The 23,702-nt window shown below is 37.0% G+C and overlaps 1 protein-coding gene across 10 annotated transcripts in view; it reads left to right on the top strand.

Annotated features, from left to right (window-relative positions):
- The first annotated feature begins 1,019 nt into the window (after positions 1 to 1,019).
- The window catches only part of Epha5 (EPH receptor A5), a 285,266-nt gene continuing 262,583 nt past the window's right edge, over positions 1,020 to 23,702 (top strand). For all 10 annotated transcript variants that reach the window (XM_057771266.1, XM_057771265.1, XM_057771263.1 and 7 more), the window contains exon 1: positions 1,020 to 2,024. In XM_057771266.1, the coding sequence (XP_057627249.1) occupies positions 1,838 to 2,024 (187 nt within the window). In that variant the 5' untranslated portion in view covers positions 1,020 to 1,837. The remainder of the gene's footprint in view (positions 2,025 to 23,702) is intronic.

Raw genomic sequence — 23,702 nt, 5'->3', positions numbered from 1 at the left:
CCTAGCCTTGAATTGAATGAGATGTCTTCTTTTAAAATCACACATTTTGGGGAAAAACTTTGTCTTCTGATATAGAATGCTAGCGTCCTAAAATTGCCTTTCTGGTGTCTCTGAAACAATGATGAGTAAATTGAAGGAGGATATTAAAGCAGGAGAACACAACAGAGGGAAGGCATGGGGGAAAAAGATGTTCTTATGCTGCCCTTTCCCCTAGTTATTTGTTACCCTTTCAATGTAATGGACCAGGGGCAATTAAAATAATTTTAAAAATTAAAACTCTGACATTATTATACCCGTGTTAATTTCACTAAAATGAACTGCATTTTCCCATTACGCAATTTCACTTCTAAAGTATCCTATCACAAAACATCCTATCAGTGAAAAAAGCGAAATAAATTCTCATGTATTACCTAGCATAGTACAAATGCCAACAGTCAAATTCTTTGATTCCCTGAGATTGCAAACCCACACACTGTAGTTGAGTTTAGATAGTCTACAGTTCACTTCTCAAGAACACGTTGAGTAATTATCTCATTCCAGAAGAACGGAAAGGGTCAAAGGCAGGGAGGGATATGGGTGTTTAAGAAACTAGCCACGGACCAGCAGAGCCTGCGAATGCGCTGTTATGTGACGACAAGGTTGCTGGTGCCACAGTCTGCAAAGGGCAGCTGGCGCTGTGCCAGACTCGGGGACCCGCTACTCCTCCAACCGAGGAGGACCTGGCTTCCCTTCCTCCTTCAGGGACCTCTGGTCCTCCCAGGCACCTTAGGGAGAATTCTTTGCCCTAATTACCCCGGGAGGAAGACGCGCCTTTCCGGGAGACCGCTAGGCAACACTCACCACCGCAGCCTGCAGATTACTTCCCTCTGTGGGTGTGCGACTTCGTTTAAGCGAGTCACACTTACAGTAGCTTGTCACTGGCGAGGCCTCGAGCAGCAGAGGGCGGGGGAGCGCGGGGCGGGCGGAGGGGGGGGAGGGAGGACGCGGGGGAGGAGGTGGGAGGCGCAGAGTCGGGCGGCTCGGGGAGACGCCGGAGCTCCAGACACAGCAGGAGCGCGCCGCGCGGGTGCAGTCGCCAGGCAGCTCGCCCTGGCCGCCGCCGCGCACTCCGCCTCCGCGCTGAGCAGCGGGAACCGCAGCGATTCGAGCCGCCGGGCTCAGCTCCGCTCCCGGGTCCGCGCTCCAGCCTGCTCCGCTCGCCGCACCGCCCCCGGCAGCGCTCAACCCTCAACGTTTGGACTTCCCTCTGCCGGCCTCTCCAGTCGCTAGATCGCTGCCTTTGCTCCACTCTCCTCGCTGTTTGCTACACCACGCTAGCTCTACTATTCTCCCGTTTATCCATAGGCACCCCTGCTTGCATTTCCCCCGCTCCTTTATATAGAAAGCATCATTTTGATTTAAGATGAGTCGTCTTTTTTAATCTCGCCGTTTCAGTACTGAAGACTGAAAGGGAACCTTGACCACCACTCCAACCCTGGTGGCACTTAAAAAAAAAATCACAATTTTAAAAGAAAGAACAAGAAAAAAAGAAAAGTCTTAAGAGGCAAAGGAGCAGAACTCGGGACCCTCTGCAGACCCTTGATTCTGACCACCCAGGACTATACTAGTCATCAGAACTCCTAATTTATCTCATTCAACTGAAAGGGAGGGCGACTGGAGCTAGAAGCAAACTTCGGTGGTCTCCCTGGATCCTTGATTCCCGCCTTGGAGGGGTCGAGCGCCAGAAGACACAGGATCCCACCAGGAGGAGGAGTCCCGCGTTTCTCTCTTTTCTCCCACCAAGCCTGAACCTTAGACTGAGACACGCGGGATATAGAGGAGGAAAGGATAGTAAAAGATGCGGGGCTCCGGGCCCCGCGGTGCGGGACACCGACGGACCCAGGGCAGAGGTGGCGGCGACGACATCCCCCGCATCCCTGTCTCTCTGGCAGGCTGTTATTCTGCACCTCTTAAGGGTCCCCTCTGGACGTGCCTCCTCTTATGTGCGGCGCTCCGGACCCTTCTGGCCAGCCCCAGCAATGAAGGTAGGGTAATGGAGGTGGGGACCGCGGCGCCCTGGGATGGATGGGTGAGGTGGAGCTTGTGTCAACCGGTCGTAGCGCTCCAGGCGCTGCTACCTAGACCAAACCTCGCTCTTCCTCTCCAGTAATGTTTGTCCGCTTTTGCTGGCGTTTCCGGATCTCTCGGGTATCTTTGGTTGCATTGTTTGACGTATCTGCAGAGTGCTTACCAGGATAGGAACCTGCCCGTAGACTGAGGCTGGTTGGGGGCTGGGAAGTAGAAAGCCTGACGGAAAGAGGTCTGAGACCTGAGCTGGGAGGTTGGGCGCGGTTGGGTCCTGGCAACCTAGAGAAGTGACACATCCGGCTTATTGAGAAAAGCGACAACAAGGCTCTTAGGATCGGTGGGGGTTTTAGAGCCATTATTTAATGTTGGCGTTTGAAGACGATGTTAGAGTAATTGGTGCTTTTATTTTGGAGAAAGTGCCTGCCCCGGGAGCTATCTATCATTTAGGGCACCATTAACTACTATTCCGGCCTGAGTAACAAGAGCTTTAATTTTTAAAAGAGGGGAAAATGAAGGGCAGAAATTGATGGGCGCCCTTCTATTTGGGGGGACCCTAACACTCCACAGCAAAGGGAGAGGAAGGCGGGAAGGTAGGGTGGTGTTAGAGGAGATAGGCATTGTAGATGCTTGGAAGTTGTTCACAGAACCCACTAAGGCTTCCTGAGAGATCTGTCCTAGCCAGAAGGCATCAGGTCCTGAATGAAGTACCCAACCCTCCTATCCGCAGTTCTTTGCTCTGGACTGTTTGCCTTCCTCTGCGAGAGTAAATCTGGAGTCAGGAACACCAACTGTGCTGTTCTTTAGCTAGAGCTGGTCTCAGCCTCCCAGATAACAGTCTTGCTCCATTTTATGGCTTTGCCTGGGGTCCTCTCAGTCACTCTAGGATCCGCTGCTCCTCATTCACACTTCACGTCTCTCTCTGGTCTCAGCTGAAGGGTCCAAGCCTTCACAAGGGGAAGGGTGGAGCAAGGGGTAAGACAGTCAGCATCTCAGACCAGATCCTTGTCACACGACGGAGAGGAGAGGTCCTCTCCACAGTGGAAACGTCAAACCCCTGTCCTCTTGTCTAGAAACCTGGGGTTTAGCTTTGGGCTGTGGATGAGACGCCTGAGGTTTAAAACCTTAAATAAACCCTTGCACTTGGGGATGGGAGATGCTGGACCTGAAAAGATGAAGTGGCAGCAGCAGAGTGGTGTATGCCCTCGTGACTAGCATGGATTCAGTCTGCTGTAGAAGACGCTGAGCTGGTAACCCCCAGAGCTGCCAGTTCCCAAGGAGCCCTGTGAAAGCAGGACAGATGGAGACTCACACCCCACCCCACTGACTCTCTCACTATGTTTACTATTAAACATCTGTTTAGAGGAATATGTGTATCTGTCGATATCTGTCAGTAATACGCCACGCTTTAAGCCAAACAAGTTGTTTTTTATTTCCTCTGTAAAGTTTTTTTAAAGTGATGTATTTTTTTGTTTGTTTGTTTTTAGACTTGGATCTTTTATTAATGTCTTACGCTAAGACCATTAGATTAGAAGTCTAAAGACTGTAAAAGGGCTAATGCAAGAGAGGGGGGCTTTAGGGGAGGGAGGAGCAGGGAGGAGGAGAAAAGAGGAGGGAGGAGCTTTTAACTGTTTTATTCCAACCAAAGGACCATCCTGACTGAATTGCAAAATGATTCAAGGGTAGTATCAGTCATTTTTTTTCCTCTACATAGTAATTCCAACTACTGATCTAAGACTCCTTGCCATGAGTGTGGTGGGGAAAGGAAGTGGACTCAAGGAAGTCTTTATAAGGGAACTGAAAAAATAAATTCTCAAGGAGTGTGACACCCAGTGTGAACAAGGGCCAAGACTAAGGAGATGGATGCAAGCGGAAGGAAGTGTGGAAATAGCGCAAGTCTCCGAAGGTGCCATAAGCAAAACTTGCATCTTGTGGGCAGGAGCCTGGCTAGCATGAGCTTCCACACCCACAGGTTGCACCGTCCGTCCCTGCTAGGCCAGTAGAGCACACAGCTGACGTGGTTGCATGCCTATGAGGTTTGGAGGGTCTAACAACAGCAAGCTCTCTTTTACCCCAGGTGCTCTGAAGACACCTAAAAGCAAGTGTGCCTGCTGTTTGGGGAATATATTGTGATGTATAACTAAAAATTTCATTTTAGTGCTATTTGAGGTTGTGTGTCCAACTCATTCCTTTGCTACCCGACAGGATACTATCTTTAATAACACCGGAGACCCGCCTGTTTTGTGAAATCTGGATTCTTTTCAGCTTTACATTTTCTTTACCATTGCTCCTATACATGGAGCGGTGACATAATGAAAAGATTCTAGCATCACTCTCCATTATTCATTTAACGGATAAGATAAAATACAACTTCAACGTGTTTTTATTTTTTCTAGAAGAGCTTCGGAAGGTCAAGTGCAGAAATATTTGTTTGGTATAACATAAATTTATTAATAAATTGATTAATAAAATTGACTGTCTACAACTTACAGAGATGTTTAGTGATTCTTCAGTCAAATATGTGTGTGTGCATGTCATACATATAGAGTATATATTACATGATTATGTGATAAAATATGAGACAAGAAGAAATAAATGTGAATTATCATTTATGCTTGCTAGTCCAATTATTTTTATCTTCATCTTTCATAGGTAACTGCATTCTAAACAAATTATACAATCAATATTTATTCACCAAACCACACTTGAAAGAAACAATCTGCATTAAGAAGGACAAATCTACTAAAAATGAAAATAATTTCAAACATTTTAGCAGAAGACTTTATTTTCAGACTGATCGAGGAAGACAGTATTAAAAAGTACATCAACAAGTGAATACTCTTAAGAAATTTAATAAGAAAAGCGTCTGTAACACCAATTCTGATTTTTTTTGGAGGTGGCCCTGAACTTATTCAATAACTGCCACTTTTTGCTGTCTGGAGATATATTTGTAAACAAGCATTATTTGACAAGTGCTTTTCACAGCAGGGATTCTTGGCCAATTACTGCTGAACAGCTCTGCGTTGAAAATGATTCACCCTCAGTGAATCAAGCTTAATTCATTGAAGCTACAGTCAGTAATGCCTCAGTAAAGTGCTGACAGTTGTCAGCAGTTTGTATTTGAAAAGTCCAGTTTCTTGTCTCCCAATGTTTTGTGTGTTGGAGAAAGTGGGCTAGAAGGTTCTTGGGAAAGAAACACAGAAGAGGGGAAATTGGCTAAAATAACTTGAAAGACATCCATAAAACAGTAAATATTTTCACTGGAAAGAGACTGAAAGTGAAGTTTGCTTTAGGATTTTTTTTTTTAAACTTATAATAGAACCAGGCCCATAAAACATATGTAAGGACACAATAGACTTGTAAAACTAAATGGCTTCATTTTGTAGCCCTGTCTTCCTGCTGTAATTCATTTCCTTTTAGATTAACCGGCAGGACCCCACAGAAAAGGACAGTAAAATTGTTCCCTCACCAGGACACTACTGAACAAGAAAAGAGAGCCATTACATCCCTTTGAATCATAGGTTGTTGGAACCAGAAGGGACCATGGAGAGTTTTAGCTTTTTGCTTAATAAACCATGAAGGTTTGGGGTGGGAATCTTGACATTTTAAGCTCTTCCTTGGTATCAGGGTGACAGGTAAGATGATTTCATTTCATTACGTAAAACCGGGAGGGGGGAAGTATAACAATTCCCAGACTTTCAGGATAGTAAGGCTCTTAAAATTTCAACCTACATGCAATATTTTTAGCATACATAGAAGAAGATTTGCAGTTCTGTTTATTTGTTTTTCTGATTGGTTGGTTAGTTTCTTTCTGATTGGGTACAAACCAGATCGTTGTAAAGGCTATGCACAAACTCTTATCAACGAACACAAGTGCACAGATTTTGATATTTAGAGATGCACTATTTATCATATTTAAGTACTCACAATAAGTTATGAATTGTGAGCATTTAGAGTACATGACAACTGCACAGAAAATATCAACCCTAAATGACTTAGCTATTTGTAGGCAGTCATTCCCAAAGCATTTGATTCAGTATTGTCACTGACAGAAAAATTGCAGGGCTTTGTTATTTCCAGCTAGTATATTGGCTGTTGACTTTATAATTGTGTTATCTTTTGTTTGGTGTGTTTCTTAAGACATTTGCTGCAACGGGTAACTAACTTGTTTTTTAACTGAGAAAACCATACTACATTTTCCTGTAAGTACAGAACATGAGGGTCCATGATTGTACTAACGACCTTAGCAACTTTTTATTTCAGGGGTCAAAATTAAGTCTAAAAAAGTACTACAAGCTTCTTTTAAAAACCATCCTTTTAATTTAAATTAGCAGATATAGTCTACTTGTAAACAAGTTGAGTTTTAGTTTGATGTATTTACTTATCTGAATATTATGATGATATTGGAAATCTTATAATACCCTTACAAAAAATTTTATAAAGTATCAGAATTAATTGAAGTATGAATATAAAATCACTTATTAATTGCTAAAATGCATTATTTCTATTTTTACCATAAGGAGCATGAATATAAAGAAGCATGAAAGTGAAACGTAGAAATGGAGAACTTAGAAACTGAGAGTGTTTTTTGCTGCTCTATACGTACAGTGATAATAGGTCAATAGGGACAGAGAGGCACATGCTATCATGTTTGACTAGATAAATGCATAAGAAGTTGCTTATGAAAATTGATATCCTTGCATACAAGTAATTTGAAAATGGTTTGCTAGTAAAATATTGTATGTTCTGTTTGAGCCTCAAGAGTAAATGAACACACATGCACAGCCACAGTGTATTTAAAGGTAGGTTTCAAAAGAGCTCTAGAGATTTACTGAAGACAGATTGAAGTGGTTCATGATTTGTGGATACAGTTTAATAATATTCACACTTAAAATAAGCAAGAAAATGTCCTTATTCAGTGAGACATAATACACATGGGAAAAATAAATAAAAGGAGATTTCCTGATGCAGTCAGTAACAAATTTTAAAGCATTACATAGCTTTACTACTGAAAGAAACTACTTGAAAGAACTGTATTACTTTAGTGCTTTTAGAAACCTAACATTCAATCACTATGATAATCTTGCCTGAAGGTTTCACTGAAAATGTTTAATGCAATATATAAATGATCATTTTTTTAGATATCTTGTTTTTCACTATCAAAGATTTCAAAGTACATAAGAAAGTGTCTCTTTGTTTTTTATGTTTGTATTTTTAATATTAATATATAAGACTATTAAAACAAGACTATTACTATATGTTATAGTTGTGGACAAGACAGAATGAATGGCAGTATAAGACTTCTAAGAGTATATCCACTTACTTCATATTAGATAACTCATTCATGAGTTTAATAGATATTAATAGAGAGATCACTGATGCCATAAATGGTGTTGTGCAAAAAATAAACTAAATTAGATCATAAATGGCATCAAGAAATTTTATATAGACAAAGGATTATTTTAAACTCATTGTTCTTACCACATTAAGCAGCGACATGGACATAATTAGGTTAATATAAAAGAAAATATAAAATTGAATGTTTTACATATAGTACTTTTATTACATATAGTAATTTTATTAATTTTGTGGTATACAGCTTTAAATTTCTATTTAACTTATTTAACTTTGATCTAAATTGTTACTTGATATTAACTGCCTCTGCAAGTGCAAAAGTAAGTAAAAAATAAAAATAAAAGTACTTAACATATGTAACAAAATGAACTATATATAGCCAAATGTCTGGTAATTACTATAGTATTTTTTATTATTCTCAAAGCTCAAATTTTTTAGCTGACTTCCCTAATGAGGATCCCAGGTTTTACAGTAATAAAGCTTAATATAGTAGGACCCATACTATAAGTTTGCAAAAGATATTTATGATCTTGGATAGTGACATTATTAACTGATATTATCTTAGTTTTGACTTTTGAAGTGGTTCTGTTCTTTAGTGATTTTCAGAAACCATAAAGAACCAGGCCTGACACATTCCCTGAAAATCTTTTAAAAACCCGTGTGTGTGGATTTTGCCTTTAGAGTACCAAGTAGCTGTGTTCCATTTAAATAAAACCTAGCAGGTTCTGAGCGTAATTAAACTTTACTGTAGCTCTTCTTTTCCTATAGGGTGCACAGGCTTTAGTCTCTTATCACCTTAGGAGCGACTTTATTAATATCATTTGAATTATTTCTTATACAATGGGAGAACATACAACCCTTTGTTGAATGGGGTCGTATCTAGGTCATGCCTTCTTCCTTCTGTAGTTCTCAGTGACTATTCATGGTTTTAATCTTTATGCATTCATTTAAGATTGAATAATAACTTTGCTAGGATGTAAGTGAATGTGCTAGGAATCATGGAAAGGTTGTAGCAAGGCTGAAAGGAAGAGTGGGGACAATTAAATATGATACAATAAAAACTCAAAAATAAAAGCATTAGGCTCTTTATAAACCTTTAAAAAGAATATGTCATTCATACTTACACACATAGTTTAGTTCTATATTTGATTCTCCATGGTTCTGAAGACACAACAATGTGCTGAAAAAAAAAGAGACTCTTCAGTTCCCATTATATCATATATTTAAAGTTTTACAGTTCTTATATTTCTTTATGAGATCAGTTGTTTGGTTTTCATGCCAAACACTTGTGGCCTAAGACACAGCAGATTAAGTAAATGGCATTAAGTGTTTGTGACCATTCTAATTATTTTTCCCTGGCTCGATTATTGCCCAGGTCATCTCCTTCATCAGTTAAGTTTGTCTTCAGTTTAAATAAAACGGGCCATAGCTCTCTGTAAAAGATTTTGAAAAACAAGAATCCTCAAAGAGCCAAAACCTGAAGGTTGAAATATTTTGCATATGTTTTGTGAGAAAATGTTCCTACTTGGAAACATGTTTCAGGCTAAGTATTGGATGATTTGGAGAAAATACAGTCTGTTCTTCCACTCAAAGGTGAGTGCTGCCTTTTTTTCCTCATAGTATTTTCAGGCTTATTAGCACCTCTCAATTGTCTTTGCCTTGTCCCTCCTCTCAGCAAGGAAGACAGCACAAAAAAGAGGGTCAGAACCCAGGCCTGCTGTGCTCAGTTTCCCCCAAAGGTCTCACAATTTTAAAATGCATATTAAGAAGACAAGACATTTCTCTTAATTAAAATGTAGAAGAATCCTCTACCTAAGTAATAGATTGCCACTAACTCAATCATATGCTGTTTACTTAATTCATAGACCAGAAAAAGAAATATTTAAGACATCTCTGTCAGTTTTGCCTTTCTTAAAAGGTAACTCCCTTTGCCTTAGCAAGACAATGTCAGGATGTGCTAATGTCTTTTCTGTGGAAAGACTAACTCAGCAGGTAAATTCAGTTGGCACCAGTTCAGCCCCTACAGTGCCCAACAGAAACTTGCCATGTGAGCCAAGTTTAGATTTCCTCCAGAGCCTTTCCCTTCTGTAAAGGCTACATAGGTGGGAAAGGCTTCTCAATGATACATATGATAACACTGCAAACTACTTTCGTAGAAGGGCTTCAGGGAAGACAATATAGAAATAACTCAGCTCCGAGGAGTCCACAGCCATCCTTCTGCAGGAGGAAACACTGAAGAACTGTTCTGTTTGTAGGGCTTCAGCAATATCTAGTTTTCAGCCACCACATCCTTTTTGACCTTGTGAGAAATCAGGGAAGAAACAACAGAAACAAATCTAAATAACTCTTTTAAGATTGCAGATGTGGGGTCGGGTGGTGGTGGCCCACATCTTTAATTCCAGCACATTGGAGGCAGAGGCAGGTACATATCTGTACTTTTGAAGGCCACACTGGTCCTCAGAGTGAGTTCCTGGACAGCCAAAGATGTTACATAGAGAAACCCTGTCTCGAAAAACAAACAAAGGATTGCAGGTGTGAGTCATTGGGTTTGATTGAAGTTCTTGAAACCAAGTAAGCAGAGATTTAAGTGTTAGAAACTGACAGGAATATGAGGGAAAGCATTTTCATCTTTGGATTTTGAAATCAATTTTGTTGGTGCTAATCTCCTTCAGTTATTATGTTCTTTGATAATTCATTTTATTTTGTGGTAGTTTAGTTCAGAATATTTTCTCCATAATAGAAATATATCCACATTTCACAGAATTGTAGTAGAGGAAAATGGAATGAAACAATTTCTTAATTGGAGGAGCTTTGCAGATAAGAAAGCCATGAAAGAGCACAGAAAGTCTTAGAGAGGAGCTGAATAAATGCTCTCCGCGGGTCACCAAGCTGTTTGCTGGATTGAGTCAGGATAAAAGTAAATATTGTAAATATTGTAAAAGTAAATAATGGGACTTTCATAAAAATAAATAATATAAAGATTATTCTTTTTTTATGATTTGGCAGAAATGTGGATCTTGGCAATCATTGATAATGCCTCACTTGTATAGATGTAGTCATTGCCACTGAGCTCTGTGCCTAATTGCTATCAGTTTCCCAACTATGGTACCTCTTCTAGCATAGATAAAAACGAGGAGTTTTAAAGACCAAGACACTGAAGTTCTGCCATGTGCTATGAGACATAATAAAATAGTCCCTTCAGGATCTACGTAGTAAAAATGAAAATGGTAGGGGCTATTCACAGAATCAGTATGACGAGAAATAAGAAAGTGCCTATGCCACTGAGTAAAGTTGCTACAGTTATATAGCGAAACAACAAATGCCAGTTCTTCTTTTTCACAGAACATGAGATAGGGACATTTGAGAAGTAATTTCTCAGTCACAGGTCATCATAACTCTTGAAATGGAAGATGAAAAAGATCTTGCACTAGGAAAGAAATCTAATAAAGGAATTCAGAAAATATCCCATACACATCTACACAATAAAAATGAACCACATGTGTGGGGTTCTTTGTCTAATGACAAATTTGGGAGTTTGCCTAGCAGATAAAGAAAAATATATAAGTACAGGTATCATAGACTGCATTATTGCATTTTATTTTGCACTTCCACATTTTATCATCCACAAAATATATCAAGAGGTATCTGAGTCCTTTTCAATGTTTTGTCATCAAATGCTATTGTTTTGGATAACCCTTATAGATGTTCTAGTTTGCTATGCATTGTAAGCATGCATTGTAAAATATAAAAACATAAATAGCAACTTTATATTTTGAGAGATGATCATTAAATTTACTGCCCTCCCAGTCTTGAAAATTGATAGGAGGGAACCATGCTTAATGTTTCTTGATAAAGATCTGACACCCCTGATTTCAGATTTAAATACAGTTTTCAATTTCCTTTTCCCAGAACACTTCTCTCTACAATGACATGCATATTAACCACATTTCTTGGAAATATGAGTAGGTTTTTATATTTCCAGAAAGTTTTTAATGTAATTACTAGAAGGCTGTTCTTTTGCACACAGGAGACCCTAACAAAGCATGAGACTGTTTGGAACATATCATTTAGATTTACTTGTAGAACAGAAATTGCATACTCATCAATACCCATGCTTTAGTCAGGATTAAAGCTATCATTCATTGTTGTTTTATGACTATGGGTCATTGTTGTGATTTACATGTGTTTATTTTCCTCTAAATGAATCAAGGAAATCTCCATTATCACCATTTTATTTTAGAGAAAATGAGGTACTATATATAGTTAAATAGCTTGCCTCGGTTTATTCATGTGAAAGTGGTCCAGCCTTCATGCAAACTCAGGTAATTTGGCACTGTTTTTATCAACTTTTGGTGCAAGGGACTACTTTGCCATCCAATAAGCAAAGTCATTCTTACGTTTAGTCTTCCTGGTACAGTATTATTTCACAGACAATGGCAAGTAGAGTCAAAGTGCTTAGGATGAAGGTATATGGAATTCTGGTGGTTTTCCTTCCCATACTCATTACTGATAATCACGTTTTCCGGGAATATTTAATCAATGGTTACATATTTTAGATTAACACAATGCTTTCTTCATAGTCAGTATCCACTAGCATGCAGTGAGCTCTCTTCTTGTATCTTCTTTTTTTAACTGATCGTTTTTGTTCTTTGCCTTCTTAATTTCTCTCTGGAATTCTAAATGGCAGATTTCATCTGCCATCCTAAGCCCAGGCTAGGTTCTAAACAGTACTATCTGCGGAAGAACAGTTTCTGTTGCTTTACTAGGAATACAAAGGATGTTTGAAAGTTTTGTTTAACATATAACAAATTCTACTTTTCATACAGTATACCTCATAATAAGAAATATTACCTACAGATTCAATGGAAAATTTAGGCAACTTTTGTCTCTACTAAAAACCAATTATCATTACTTTTAAATTTCGGTAGGATGCTTTGTAATAAAATTAAAATTTGTCTATATTATAAAAGTATTGCTCCTATGAATCTCACTAAAATACCCTTATAGGTAGGATACATTAGGGGAATTCATTACTATTACAAAAGGATCTGATATAAGAAAGAACTAATTTAAAATGCTAGAAATTTTCAAAAACTAACACTTTTTTGTTCCTCAAAGTAGTACCAAATTTACAGATGTGCCATGAAGGTGTAGGGACGCAGACTCTAGACATCGTTCAGCTTTTTAGAGCCGTTCACCTTGGGCAATCCACAGAACTTCTCTGCATCTCCTTTCTAGCCTGTAAAGTGGTATTATTATTATTTTTAGTGCCCTGGGTTTTTAAACACAGTCAGTCAACCCCTCCCCTCACACATTGCTAGATTTTTATCCTAGGTCTGTACAGACAGCTTTCCCCAAGCGTGAGTTCCCATTTTCATTCACTTTATGGTTGTATAGATTTAGTTTATATCTTTAAAGTGTTTTGTAAATTTTCTGACTTACAGTATGACAGTATTAAATATCACATCTTCAAAAACTGTACGATGGCAATTTGGCATGAAGCAGGGCATTAGTTAGTGAGTACTGTTTTATTTGTTGAAAATAGAGATACTAGAAGAAAAGGACTTGACTGTAGTTCAGTAGCTCAAAGAGCCCTTATTTACTTCCTGGGTAAAGCTTTTCAATGCCCTTCAGCACACTTTGGTTAAAAATCAAACCTTAATTGTGAGTGCTTGAGAATCATAACTCTTGACAGTTCACCATCACCGAGCTACGGAAGAAGAGTGAGGCACCTTATCTTCATTCAGTACCCTGGGTTTTTGAGCCCAGTCCACCCTTCCCCCAACGTATTGCTAGATTTTTATCTTAGGACTGTACAGACAACATTCCCCAAGCTTGAGTTCCTATTTTCTTTCCTCACATGACCTGTCTGTCACCTGTAATTCTATTTTCACTTGTTTATGCCTTTCTGATCTTTATTCAGAATAGAAATCCTATGAAAGCAAAAGTTAATCAGGGAAAAGGTTCTCTAAAGTTGGATTTCAGTAAAAAAAAAAAAAGGATCATATAATTTTCCAACAAAAAACAATTTAATTCCAACAAAACTGATAGTAGAATGTCTTGATTCTTGCATTTATTTGAGCACCACTGTGGGGAAAGCATATCTGTCTGGAAGCCCATTGGGAGTCAGATCCAAAACCTAATTTTCCATCTGGAACATCAGGGAAGTACTCTATAAATCCATGCTTGATTAATGAATACTATGAACCAAATCTTTAAGTGGCTTAAAGCTGCTATTTTTAATAGTCACACTTTCACTGTGGTAGTCTATACTTGATGGAGCCAATGTAACTTTTTCCTAAATCGATAATTAACAGAAGTTAGAATTTGGTTTATAAAGCCTGTAGTAAATTGAAATGTTACCAACTGAAAGACTGTATGGTTCACCCACCACCGTAAACTAATACCAACATATATGCTATCAGAATAATTTACTTGAAATTAACAAACTGTATAACAAAGATTAAATATATATATATATACATATATATATTATAAATACTTTATGTTTATTGTGATTAGCACTTTGTGGTTGAATTGAAGTCTGTTTTATTTTTGTCACTTTCTTATGATTACTTTTTTTGACCCACAATAAAAACGTTCTTTTCTATTTAAAGTATGACTTAACCTTACATCTAGAGAAGCAATTAATGCAAAACATCTGTTTGTAATTTGGGGGGATGGAAAGAATTGCTCTTTCATTTACTCCGTTTCCTAAATTACATTCACTGCTACATACTTCATGAAGCGCTGTAGATTCATAGTGTCATGGGAATTCTTATTGTTTAAGAGAAAATGTCAGTAAGAAGTGCATCAACTATTGTGTGCATAGATTAGTATTGAAGCATAAGTTTGCTTGGGAAATAATTATCTTTTCAAGTACAGTTTTGGTCATTTATGGCTAGATTTTTTTAATTAACAATCCCCCCAGAGACAATAGCCTTTTACTTTGCTGTAAATTAGTAACAACTGCATAAAATATCAGATATGGTTCTTTTCACTAAGTTATTTTGAACTAACTCACTTTCTAGGTAGGGTGAAAATATGAAAATATTGCTATGAAGACTCATTGAATGACTATGAAGACTATAATTCTCAAAGTACCCCAATGATTCTGATAATTTTAATATGGAGGGAAGTTGATCTTGATATAATTCAATAGTTTGTAGTTGGTCACAGAGCACTTAAATTGACAAAGTGTCTGCATGTAATTGCTGAAGCTCTTAACTATACCAATTTAGCCAGAGATTGCATTCCTCTAAATGTTACTATTAATATTATTTGTATTTTACTTATGCTAATAATTCTCAAGGAAGAAATCATACTTTAGAAAGAGCATGTGTCTCGGAAAACATCAATACCCTCAAAAATATTATGAATACCTATGTGAAAGAACGTGGAAAATTCGTACTGAAAATTTATGACTGCCATTGATACCGAGGGACTTTCACAGAAAATTTAAGTTTTGATATTTGATTACATCTCTCATTTCCTCACTGAAAATCTGTCAGTCCACTAGAAAACTGAACTATGATTCGAAAGATGATGATGGAAACAGTATTTTGGTTTAGAATAGAGAAGGACAACACAAGTAACTATCTTTAGTTTCAAAATATGTGGAAGTGATTTTGTTCTGATAGGAACTTCTGTATTGTGTAAAGAAAAGGATTTAATATTATCAATGTTTTTCAAATGTATAATTCTTTGTCATGTGCATCTTAATTATCTTCCTCTTCTTTCTCTTCTTATTTCTTCCTCATCTCTCCCCTGCATCTTCTTCCTTCCCTTCCTTCCCCTTTCCTCTTACTACTCCTTCTTTTCCGCCCTCCCCTTCTTTGATTAGGTCCAGAAATTTTCATTGAAAATGATTCATTGCAAACCCAACACATATAGCTATTACATCTAGTTATAGATTTCGTGGATGTCATTTTTGCATCTCTTTTTCTTTTCCCAAATAAGTATCTAAGATTTCTTCTTTGAGGTTTGTGGGTTCTTTTTTCAAGTAACAGTGCTAATATGGAAAAGGAAGACTGCATAGAAGACAGTGTGATAACGTACTATCTTTGATATGTCAAGAAAACTAAACTGCAATGTATGGTATAGACTACTTTGAAACAACATTTTCTACCCGGAGGTCTTATCTGAGCCAAACTGAGAACATAGTTAAATATACCATATCTGATGTCAAAAACCACTGAGTCAAATTTATTAAAATAAACCACTGAAAAAATTTAAAGCCCAATAATTGATAATGTCAGGATATCAGTAATTATTTTATGCTTTATAATAACTTTACATAAAAGAGATGTACTCAAAATAGGATATGTGGATTAGAATTTTGCTAATCTGCAATGACATGCATAACAAGAACAACTGCTGTTTTAGAAAGCCGCTGCAGCTTTATACTGCCACCATAATTCAACTCTGTGATAGGAGGGTTTGTCTCACTGCACTGACGCATAGCCTGGCTCTTAAGCTGTCCAAGATTAGTTTAATACAGACATATCAGGATAGATGTATAGGGGGGTGCTTTCTAGCATGTGCTCTTCTCTCTTCTAGGTCTCATTCTCATCCTAGTGCTTTAGAGGGACCCAAGGAACTCAGATTTTTAAAATCTTGCTGTTCATTCTAATGTGAAAAGTCTGTATTAGATTTGAATCATTAGAGCAAATATCTAGGGATGATCTACTTTTATAAGAACTTTTTACAAGAACATTTTGGTTTGATTCATCACTTTCGAGGTTTTGATCATGATTGATTGGCTCTATCAGTTTGGTGCCATGGTGAAGTGGCACATCATGATTGATGAATAAGAGTGGAACAAGACAAACTATATCATAGCAAAAAGGGACTGGAATCCTACTATATTAGTTACTTCTGTTGTTGCTATGACCAAAATCTAGGGAAAAATTACATAAGCAAGGAAATGATTATTTTGACTCACACTTTATGGGGACACTCCATCACGACAGAAGCATGATGGCAGACCTGTGCGATCGTTTCTCAGATAAGTGTCCACAGGCAAAAAACAGAGAAGTGAATGTAGGTATTCAGATCATTTTTTCCTATATATGCGGTCTATTGCCCCAGTTCCTTGCATGATGTCACTGACTTTCCACCTGAAGTTACACATTTCTTCAAATACAGGCACAGAAATTATTAGAAATAAATTTCCATGATGATTCTAAATTCAAATAATCCATTGTAAATGCTCTCTTTATGAACAAACTCTGATGACCATAATGTCTTACGTTCATTTCTATCACTTATTTCCACCACTTCCCAATATCAGAAGGTTAGGACTGAGCCTTAATATATATTTAACATAAATGAATATATTATTGCAAGATAATTTATATCTAAATCATAGTGAGAGATTGGGGTATGAGGAGAAACACGATCACTGCTCAGGATAAATGATTTTTATTACTTATTCAGTATGAGACAGCGCGAAAACACTTAAAGGTTAACAATGGTGTAGATTATTATGAAACATCACTGTATACATAAAAGAAATAGTACAAGAAAAATAAATATTCTAATACAGCAAAGGCTATATTCAATAATTATACACTTTGATTTCCAGATTGATACTCAAAGTATATGATTAATATTTCCTATTATCTTTTAAAATAATATTTAATGTATTTTTAATTGGCCTCAGTCATAAGTTGCAAATGTTACCAAGGAAAATTATGCCTTCAAAATGCCTGGCTTTGGGAATATTTATGGATCCAGAATGTTCTTCTTACATGTATGACACAAGTAAACACATGGCATATATTCACACTCACACACACATACATACACATAAATAAAAAATAAAAATAAATACCAAGCCAAATATATGCTAAACACACAGACTATATCTATGCATTTGTGACAGTTTCTTTATCAGCGTATATTCAGATCCAGTCATTACTTATTCTAACCTGAAGCCCAGAGAATAAATAATTATATATTATATTATATTATGTTATGTTATATTTTAAAAAGAATGAGGGTCAATTAGGTCCTGACATAAGGAATGAGTAAAAGCATAGGACTGTCTTATATACACCATCCATTTTATTCTAATTATTTTTTATCTCCTTGATACTTAAGAATAAAATGTTTGAACTGATATGGATCCAATATTTCCTCAACTCAGGTGCATAAAGAATAATATCTATCTAAATCAGATATTAAGGAAAGAACTTTCATTGTTATTTTGTTGCTTACTTTTCTTCTTTTTTGCAACTTAAAACTTGCTGTTAACAATGCAGTAGGAAATCTGATTCTCCAGCGAGCAGGACTCATATCTGCTCTACTACGATTAATCCATTTGAATTTTTCACCTTGTTAAAAATTTGGATGTTGTGTTTATGTATATTGTGTGGGAACATGTATGTGTATATACATGGAGTTCAGAGAGCAACCTATGCACCATCCTTGGAGAGGCTATATATCTTCTTTGAAACAAGGGCTTTCCTTGTTCCAAAGCACACTGATTAGCCAAGACATGTTAGTCAAGTCCCATGGGTTGATTTTTTTTCTTCTCCTTCCTAGCACTGATGCTACAGGTGCACACCATTATGACTGACACTTTTCTTTGGGTAATAGGGATTGAACTCAGGTCCTCATGCTTTCAAGGGAATTGCCTTCTTGACTCCTTCCACCAGTTTCAACGTTTTGCCTTGCATACAATATGTTAAGGATATTATGATAGATGCTGGCATCCGCACCATACTATTCATAACCCATTAACTTAATAAAAGTCATCATAAAGAAGGCAATTATTGAAAGGTATCCAACCGTGGTATCCAACAAGTCAGACACTGGATCGGGTTCAATAGAGAAATAAGAAAAGAAAAAGGCTTTGATTTGATAACGTGGGTTTAGATTCCAGATATACGCTTATATTAGTTCTGGGACCTTGGGCCATTGGCCTGTTTAACTTTCCTCAGCTTCAATTTCCTTATCTGTAAAAGGAGGAACATAACATACCAAAAGATCAGTGTTAAGATTAAGTGATAAAATGTATGGGTACAGACACATATAATTTTATTAGTTTCAATCGCTGATGTTACAGACATAAGAATTTAGTCTTTGAAACCAAAAATCATTTTCATTGAGGTTATACAGCAACAAAACTAGTATTAAAGGAATAATGAACATTATCTGTGCCATGAAGTGCTCTTAGATTTAATTGTGTAGAAGCACATTTATTTCAAGTGTTAGACTTTCAACATTCTGCTTTTGAAGGAAATGCCTTCATAAAATCGCTTTACACACAGTCATGTAGGATAAAGAATTTGCTTAGGAAGAATATTCTGTTTTAGAAACTCTTTTTAAACTCTTATGTCATGTGAGGCTGACATTTCTTAGAGAAGATGAAAACAATATCAGAGATTTCACAAACATAGTTACCATACCCGACCAGGTAGTCACTGAAAACATATGGTATTGCTCTTTTCAAGCTATGTGTCCTGTGACGGTAGCAGATTGCTCATTACTCATAATCTGTCAGTATATTTATGTGTTAGCTCTGCTTAAACATCTTGTACAGACTCGCCAGTAGATTTGAGTGGTGAATTTCTTTCTTTCCATCTCATTGGGTTATACCTTTTGACATCAGTACTAATTCATAATTCCGAGAATGCATTTCTAATTAAAACTCATCCTACCTCTGCTATCCATTCTATGTTGTAAATACTGGTAATTAAATTTGAAAATCAGTAAGCAAATTGTTGTTATTAACAATAAAAATATCATCTAAAAAGTATAAAATTGAATAGCATGGGGCTGATGAGATAACTCAGTTGTTAAAGCATATTATTCTTCAGAGGACCTCAGTTTGATTCCTAGCAGCAACACTGAGTGGCTCACAAGCACCTGTAAATCCAGTTCCAGGGAATATGATACTCTTCTGCTGTCTGTGTGTATTATTCAGGAATCCCTAGAGAAACAGAACTGATATACCTTATATTGGGTTTATTAGGGTGAGCCTAAAGACTGTAGTCCAACTATTTCAACAATGCCAGTCTCCCAATAGAACATTCAAGAATCCAGTCATTTAGGGTTCATGAGCCTGGATGTCTCAGTTGGCTTTCAGTATATGCTAGCATGACAAAGAAGTATGATAGAATACAGTGAAGGAATAGGTATATCAGCAAGAGTGGAGGCGAACAGGCAAAGAGCAGGTGCTTCTGCCCTCCATTTTCTTTGCACAGGCTGCTAGCAGAAGGTGTGGCCCATGTTTTAGGTAGTTCTTCCCACCTCAATGAAGAAAAATCACTTATAGACATACCCAGCTACTTGTGTTTTAGTTGTAGCTGTAGTCAAGTTGACAGGCAGGAATAGCTATCACATTGTGGTACCTGCACATGTGTGGTGCACATACAGATACATAAAAAGCAGATACACATCAACAAAAATAAATGAAGCTCTATAAAATTAGTAGCAATAATAGCATTCTGAAACAAAAAGACTGGTTAATCTTGCAGTCAATAATAGTTATGTTTGATTATACAGATTACATTGATTATAAATAATTACAATCAAACGAATACTGAAAGTTATTTTTAACTAATTAATAAATTAAGATTTGAAAGGGTTTTTTTGTAGTAATTGCTAGTTTTGAGCTTGCTATGCAATGATTGAAATATTATTTAAAATAATTTCAATGATGAATATGGGGGAGTCAAGTAAATCAGGAGTAAGAGCAGTAAGAATTCTGTGAACAGATTTTATAGCTATTGAAAAGCAAGGCAAGAAGAGCACACTTTAAAAACAAAAGAGGAGCCGGGCGGTTGTGGCGCACGCCTTTAATCCCAGCACTTGGGAGGCAGAGGCAGGCGGATCTCTGTAAGTTCGAGATCAGCCTGGTATACAAGAGCTAGTTCCAGGACAGGCTCCAAAACCACAGAGAAACCCTGTCTCAAAAAGCCAAAAATAAATAAATAAATAAATAAATAAATAAATTAATTAATAAATAAATTATAAAATAAAAACAAAAGAGGAATTTGCCTTCAAGCTCCCATACTAGCAGTTGGGATACAAACCTTTGCCAGTGACAACAATCATGTTATCTACCAGGATAAGTAATAAATTGATTTTCCTGCATAAAAGGAAGTCCTAAGAGAGGGGCCTCCAAGTTATATGGATTACAATAGCTATGATATAATTTGTAGCATAGTTCCTATCTCTTTATTCCGCCAAACCTAATCTACAAGCTTTGCTTTTCCACTATTCTCCTTATTTTCTTTACGTGGCTGGTATCTGATCCAAAAAGCACACAGCTACTTCCAAGTCAGCCAGGAGTGGTTTGTATTCTCCTTGTTTTGTTGCACAATAATGGCTTCAGAAATTCCCTTTCCTTGAAGAATCCCTTCACGGCTCGTTGATCAGAACCGTTTTAATAGTAGGACCACAGAAAGAGAAGTGAAATTCGTTACTATTTCAAAAGGACTTTTGCCAGGCTAGTTATCTTATAGAATAAAACAGAACCTGCCATCTAGAGAGCCATCAAGAACAGGTGGGGAATGTGTGCTATTGGTTTAGCCACTCAGTTTGGTCCTAAAGGTGAAGGAAAAGAAAGACTACACTGATATCTGGATAGCTTAGTTCCATTCACTGTGTAAGGAAGAGAGGCAATTGGTTTGTGTATGGATTTTGTTCATTACAAAAGTTTTGGTAGAAAATTGAGGATTATGTAGACAATAATGGGTTAGGTAAATGCTGGAATGTAGTGCTGGAATTGAGAGGAGCATTGACAATTTTTTATTAATATTATTTATAAAGAAAACATAGATATAACATTCATTGGAAGAGAATTAAAAGTTTAATTTGAATACTTAAATACTCTCAGACCTAGGGGGCATAATATATTAACTAGAAATAAATGAACATAGTTATAAAAACATGTTTTTGGTAAAGATCCCAATAAGATACACTGAAAAAAAAACAAACAACCTATTTAATAAATGATCCAGGTCGGTGGATATATACCTGCAGCAGAAATTTGGGATATATATATAAATATATATATTGGTTTTTAGAGACAGGGTTTCTTTGCAGCTTTGGAGCCTGTCCTGGAACTAGTTCCTGTACACCAGGCTGGCCTAAAACTCACAGAGATCTGCCTGCCTCTGCCTCCAGAGTGTTAGAATTAAAGGCCTGTGTCATCACCACCTGGCAGGGATATATTTTTAATCCTACAGAAAAAAAATAAAAAGTCTAAGTAGAACAACAACCTTAGTATAAAATGTAAAATAATAAAACTGCTGGACAAAAATCTAAGGGGCAAGTCTCATGACATAGGTACAGACAATTTTTTTAAGAAGAAACACAATTTCATAGGAAATAGACCCATGCATTGACAAATGGGATTACATAAAAACAAGGCTTCCTGAAAAGCAAGAAAATCCATTGACAGAATGAATAGACAATGTTTAGAATGAGAGAAAAATCAGTCAGCTATATTCCAGACCTGACTCACAAATAAAATGTGTAAATAACTGCAAACATTTAAACACCGAAAAGTTCCTTTGCAATCAATAAATGAACCGGTGAACTGAATAGTTAGTCTTTGGAAGAATAAATAAAATTGTTCAGTTAATAGTGAGTAATTAAGTAAATAAATAAATAAACAAATAAATCCTGGTTAGAATGGCAACAATGTTTGGAGGAGTACACGGAAGAAAACTAGTCCCTGTTGATAGAAGTGCATACAAGTGCATTCACAGTTGAAAATGGTGTGGAGGTTTCTCTCAAGCAAAGAGCAACAAAATAATACCTAAAATGTAGGAATTCCATATGCTACACCACTGTCACTCCTGGGCACATACCCAAAAGGACTTTATACCCTACCACGGTGATATTTACACATCCATGTTTATTGTTGTTCTACTCACACTGCCCGGGAATGGTATCAGCCTAGCTGTCCTCCAAAATATAATAGGATAATGAAATCATGATACACACATATCAGGGTGCTTCATTTAGCCACAAAAAGTTTACCCATGACATTTGTAAGAAAACAAATGCTATTTTAAAGTCTGTTAATCAAGTTAAGTCAGGGGTCACAAAGAAAAATACTACATGTTCTATTTGTATTTGTAAACCCTAGCTTCTGATTTTTATGTATGCGTGTATATGAGGGAGGGAGTTTGGAATAGGCCATTAAATTAGAAGGGGCACAGAACACATGTAATAGGAATTTGGAAAGGAGATATCTGGGTATGGAAAAGGTAGACATGGAGTAAGAGACAGAGGGACTGGAGAAAGGACCATGAGTTTCTGGGATGAGTGTCAGGTGAAACTAAATATATATGAACATGACATGAAGAAATCTATTATTTTGAGTGCCGATTAAAAGTTAAATTAAAAGTAAAGTAGATAAGTATATTTAGAAATATTTTTACTAATATAACAAGAGAACTGACTACTCACATGTAGGCTTGTCACATAATGAGATCACTGTTGGGTTAGAATGGACTTGATCTATTTAGTGATAGTTGGCACACTAAGTGAAGTGTGTCTAGGTATACGTGGGATTTTAGGAACAAGCATTGGAGCTCAAAGTCTGTCATTAAGAATTCATGTCCAGTGTCATGCTTTCTCGCTCCTTGTTTCCATGCTGGGGTTCGGAACAGGATTTCAGGACAGCATTGTTCCAGGTGAACATCGTGGAGGGATTCTAAAACGAGTATATGAAAGAGATTGTATAAATTAAGTTGCACAGCATCTTCTCTCTCTCTCTCTCTCTCTCTCTATATATATATATATATATATATATATATATATATATATGAGTAAATATCTTGTTTGCTTATATTATTTTTATGCTCATGAGCTTTTGAGAATAAATAAGGAGAAATAAACCCTCTTACATTCATTTTCCATGAGATTCTGTGTGGCTATGAATTTCTGTGTTCAAGTCAAAGATATCATAAAACTATGTAACAGCCCTCAACCAGTAACAAAACTTTTACCCAATTTACAAATTTAATTTTCCAATGAGAAACATGTGTCTGTTTCCTCTATACTCATGTTTGTTAGCTCTTCTATGCCCCCTGAAGCAGCTGATAAACTATAAAGTCAAGTCTTGAAGTCAAACATCACATCTGTACTGAATGGAGCCATGAAGAAAGAACTGGACAGTTAGTGTGTATGCGGGGCTGTTTCCACAGATTAGTTAAATGTGTGCTGTAATTGAATACAGTGATAGAAGGAAATTAGTAAGCAAGCGTTCATCAAATATATATTGCACCCTATGGAATTTTAAGTCTGAGTCCTTAGAG

The sequence above is a fragment of the Chionomys nivalis genome, chromosome 6 (genome assembly GCF_950005125.1).
Source record: "Chionomys nivalis chromosome 6, mChiNiv1.1, whole genome shotgun sequence".
NCBI classification, from domain to species: Eukaryota; Metazoa; Chordata; class Mammalia; order Rodentia; family Cricetidae; genus Chionomys; species Chionomys nivalis.
The sequence above is the reverse complement of the archived record's forward strand: the minus strand, read 5'-3'. Positions and strand labels throughout refer to the sequence as shown.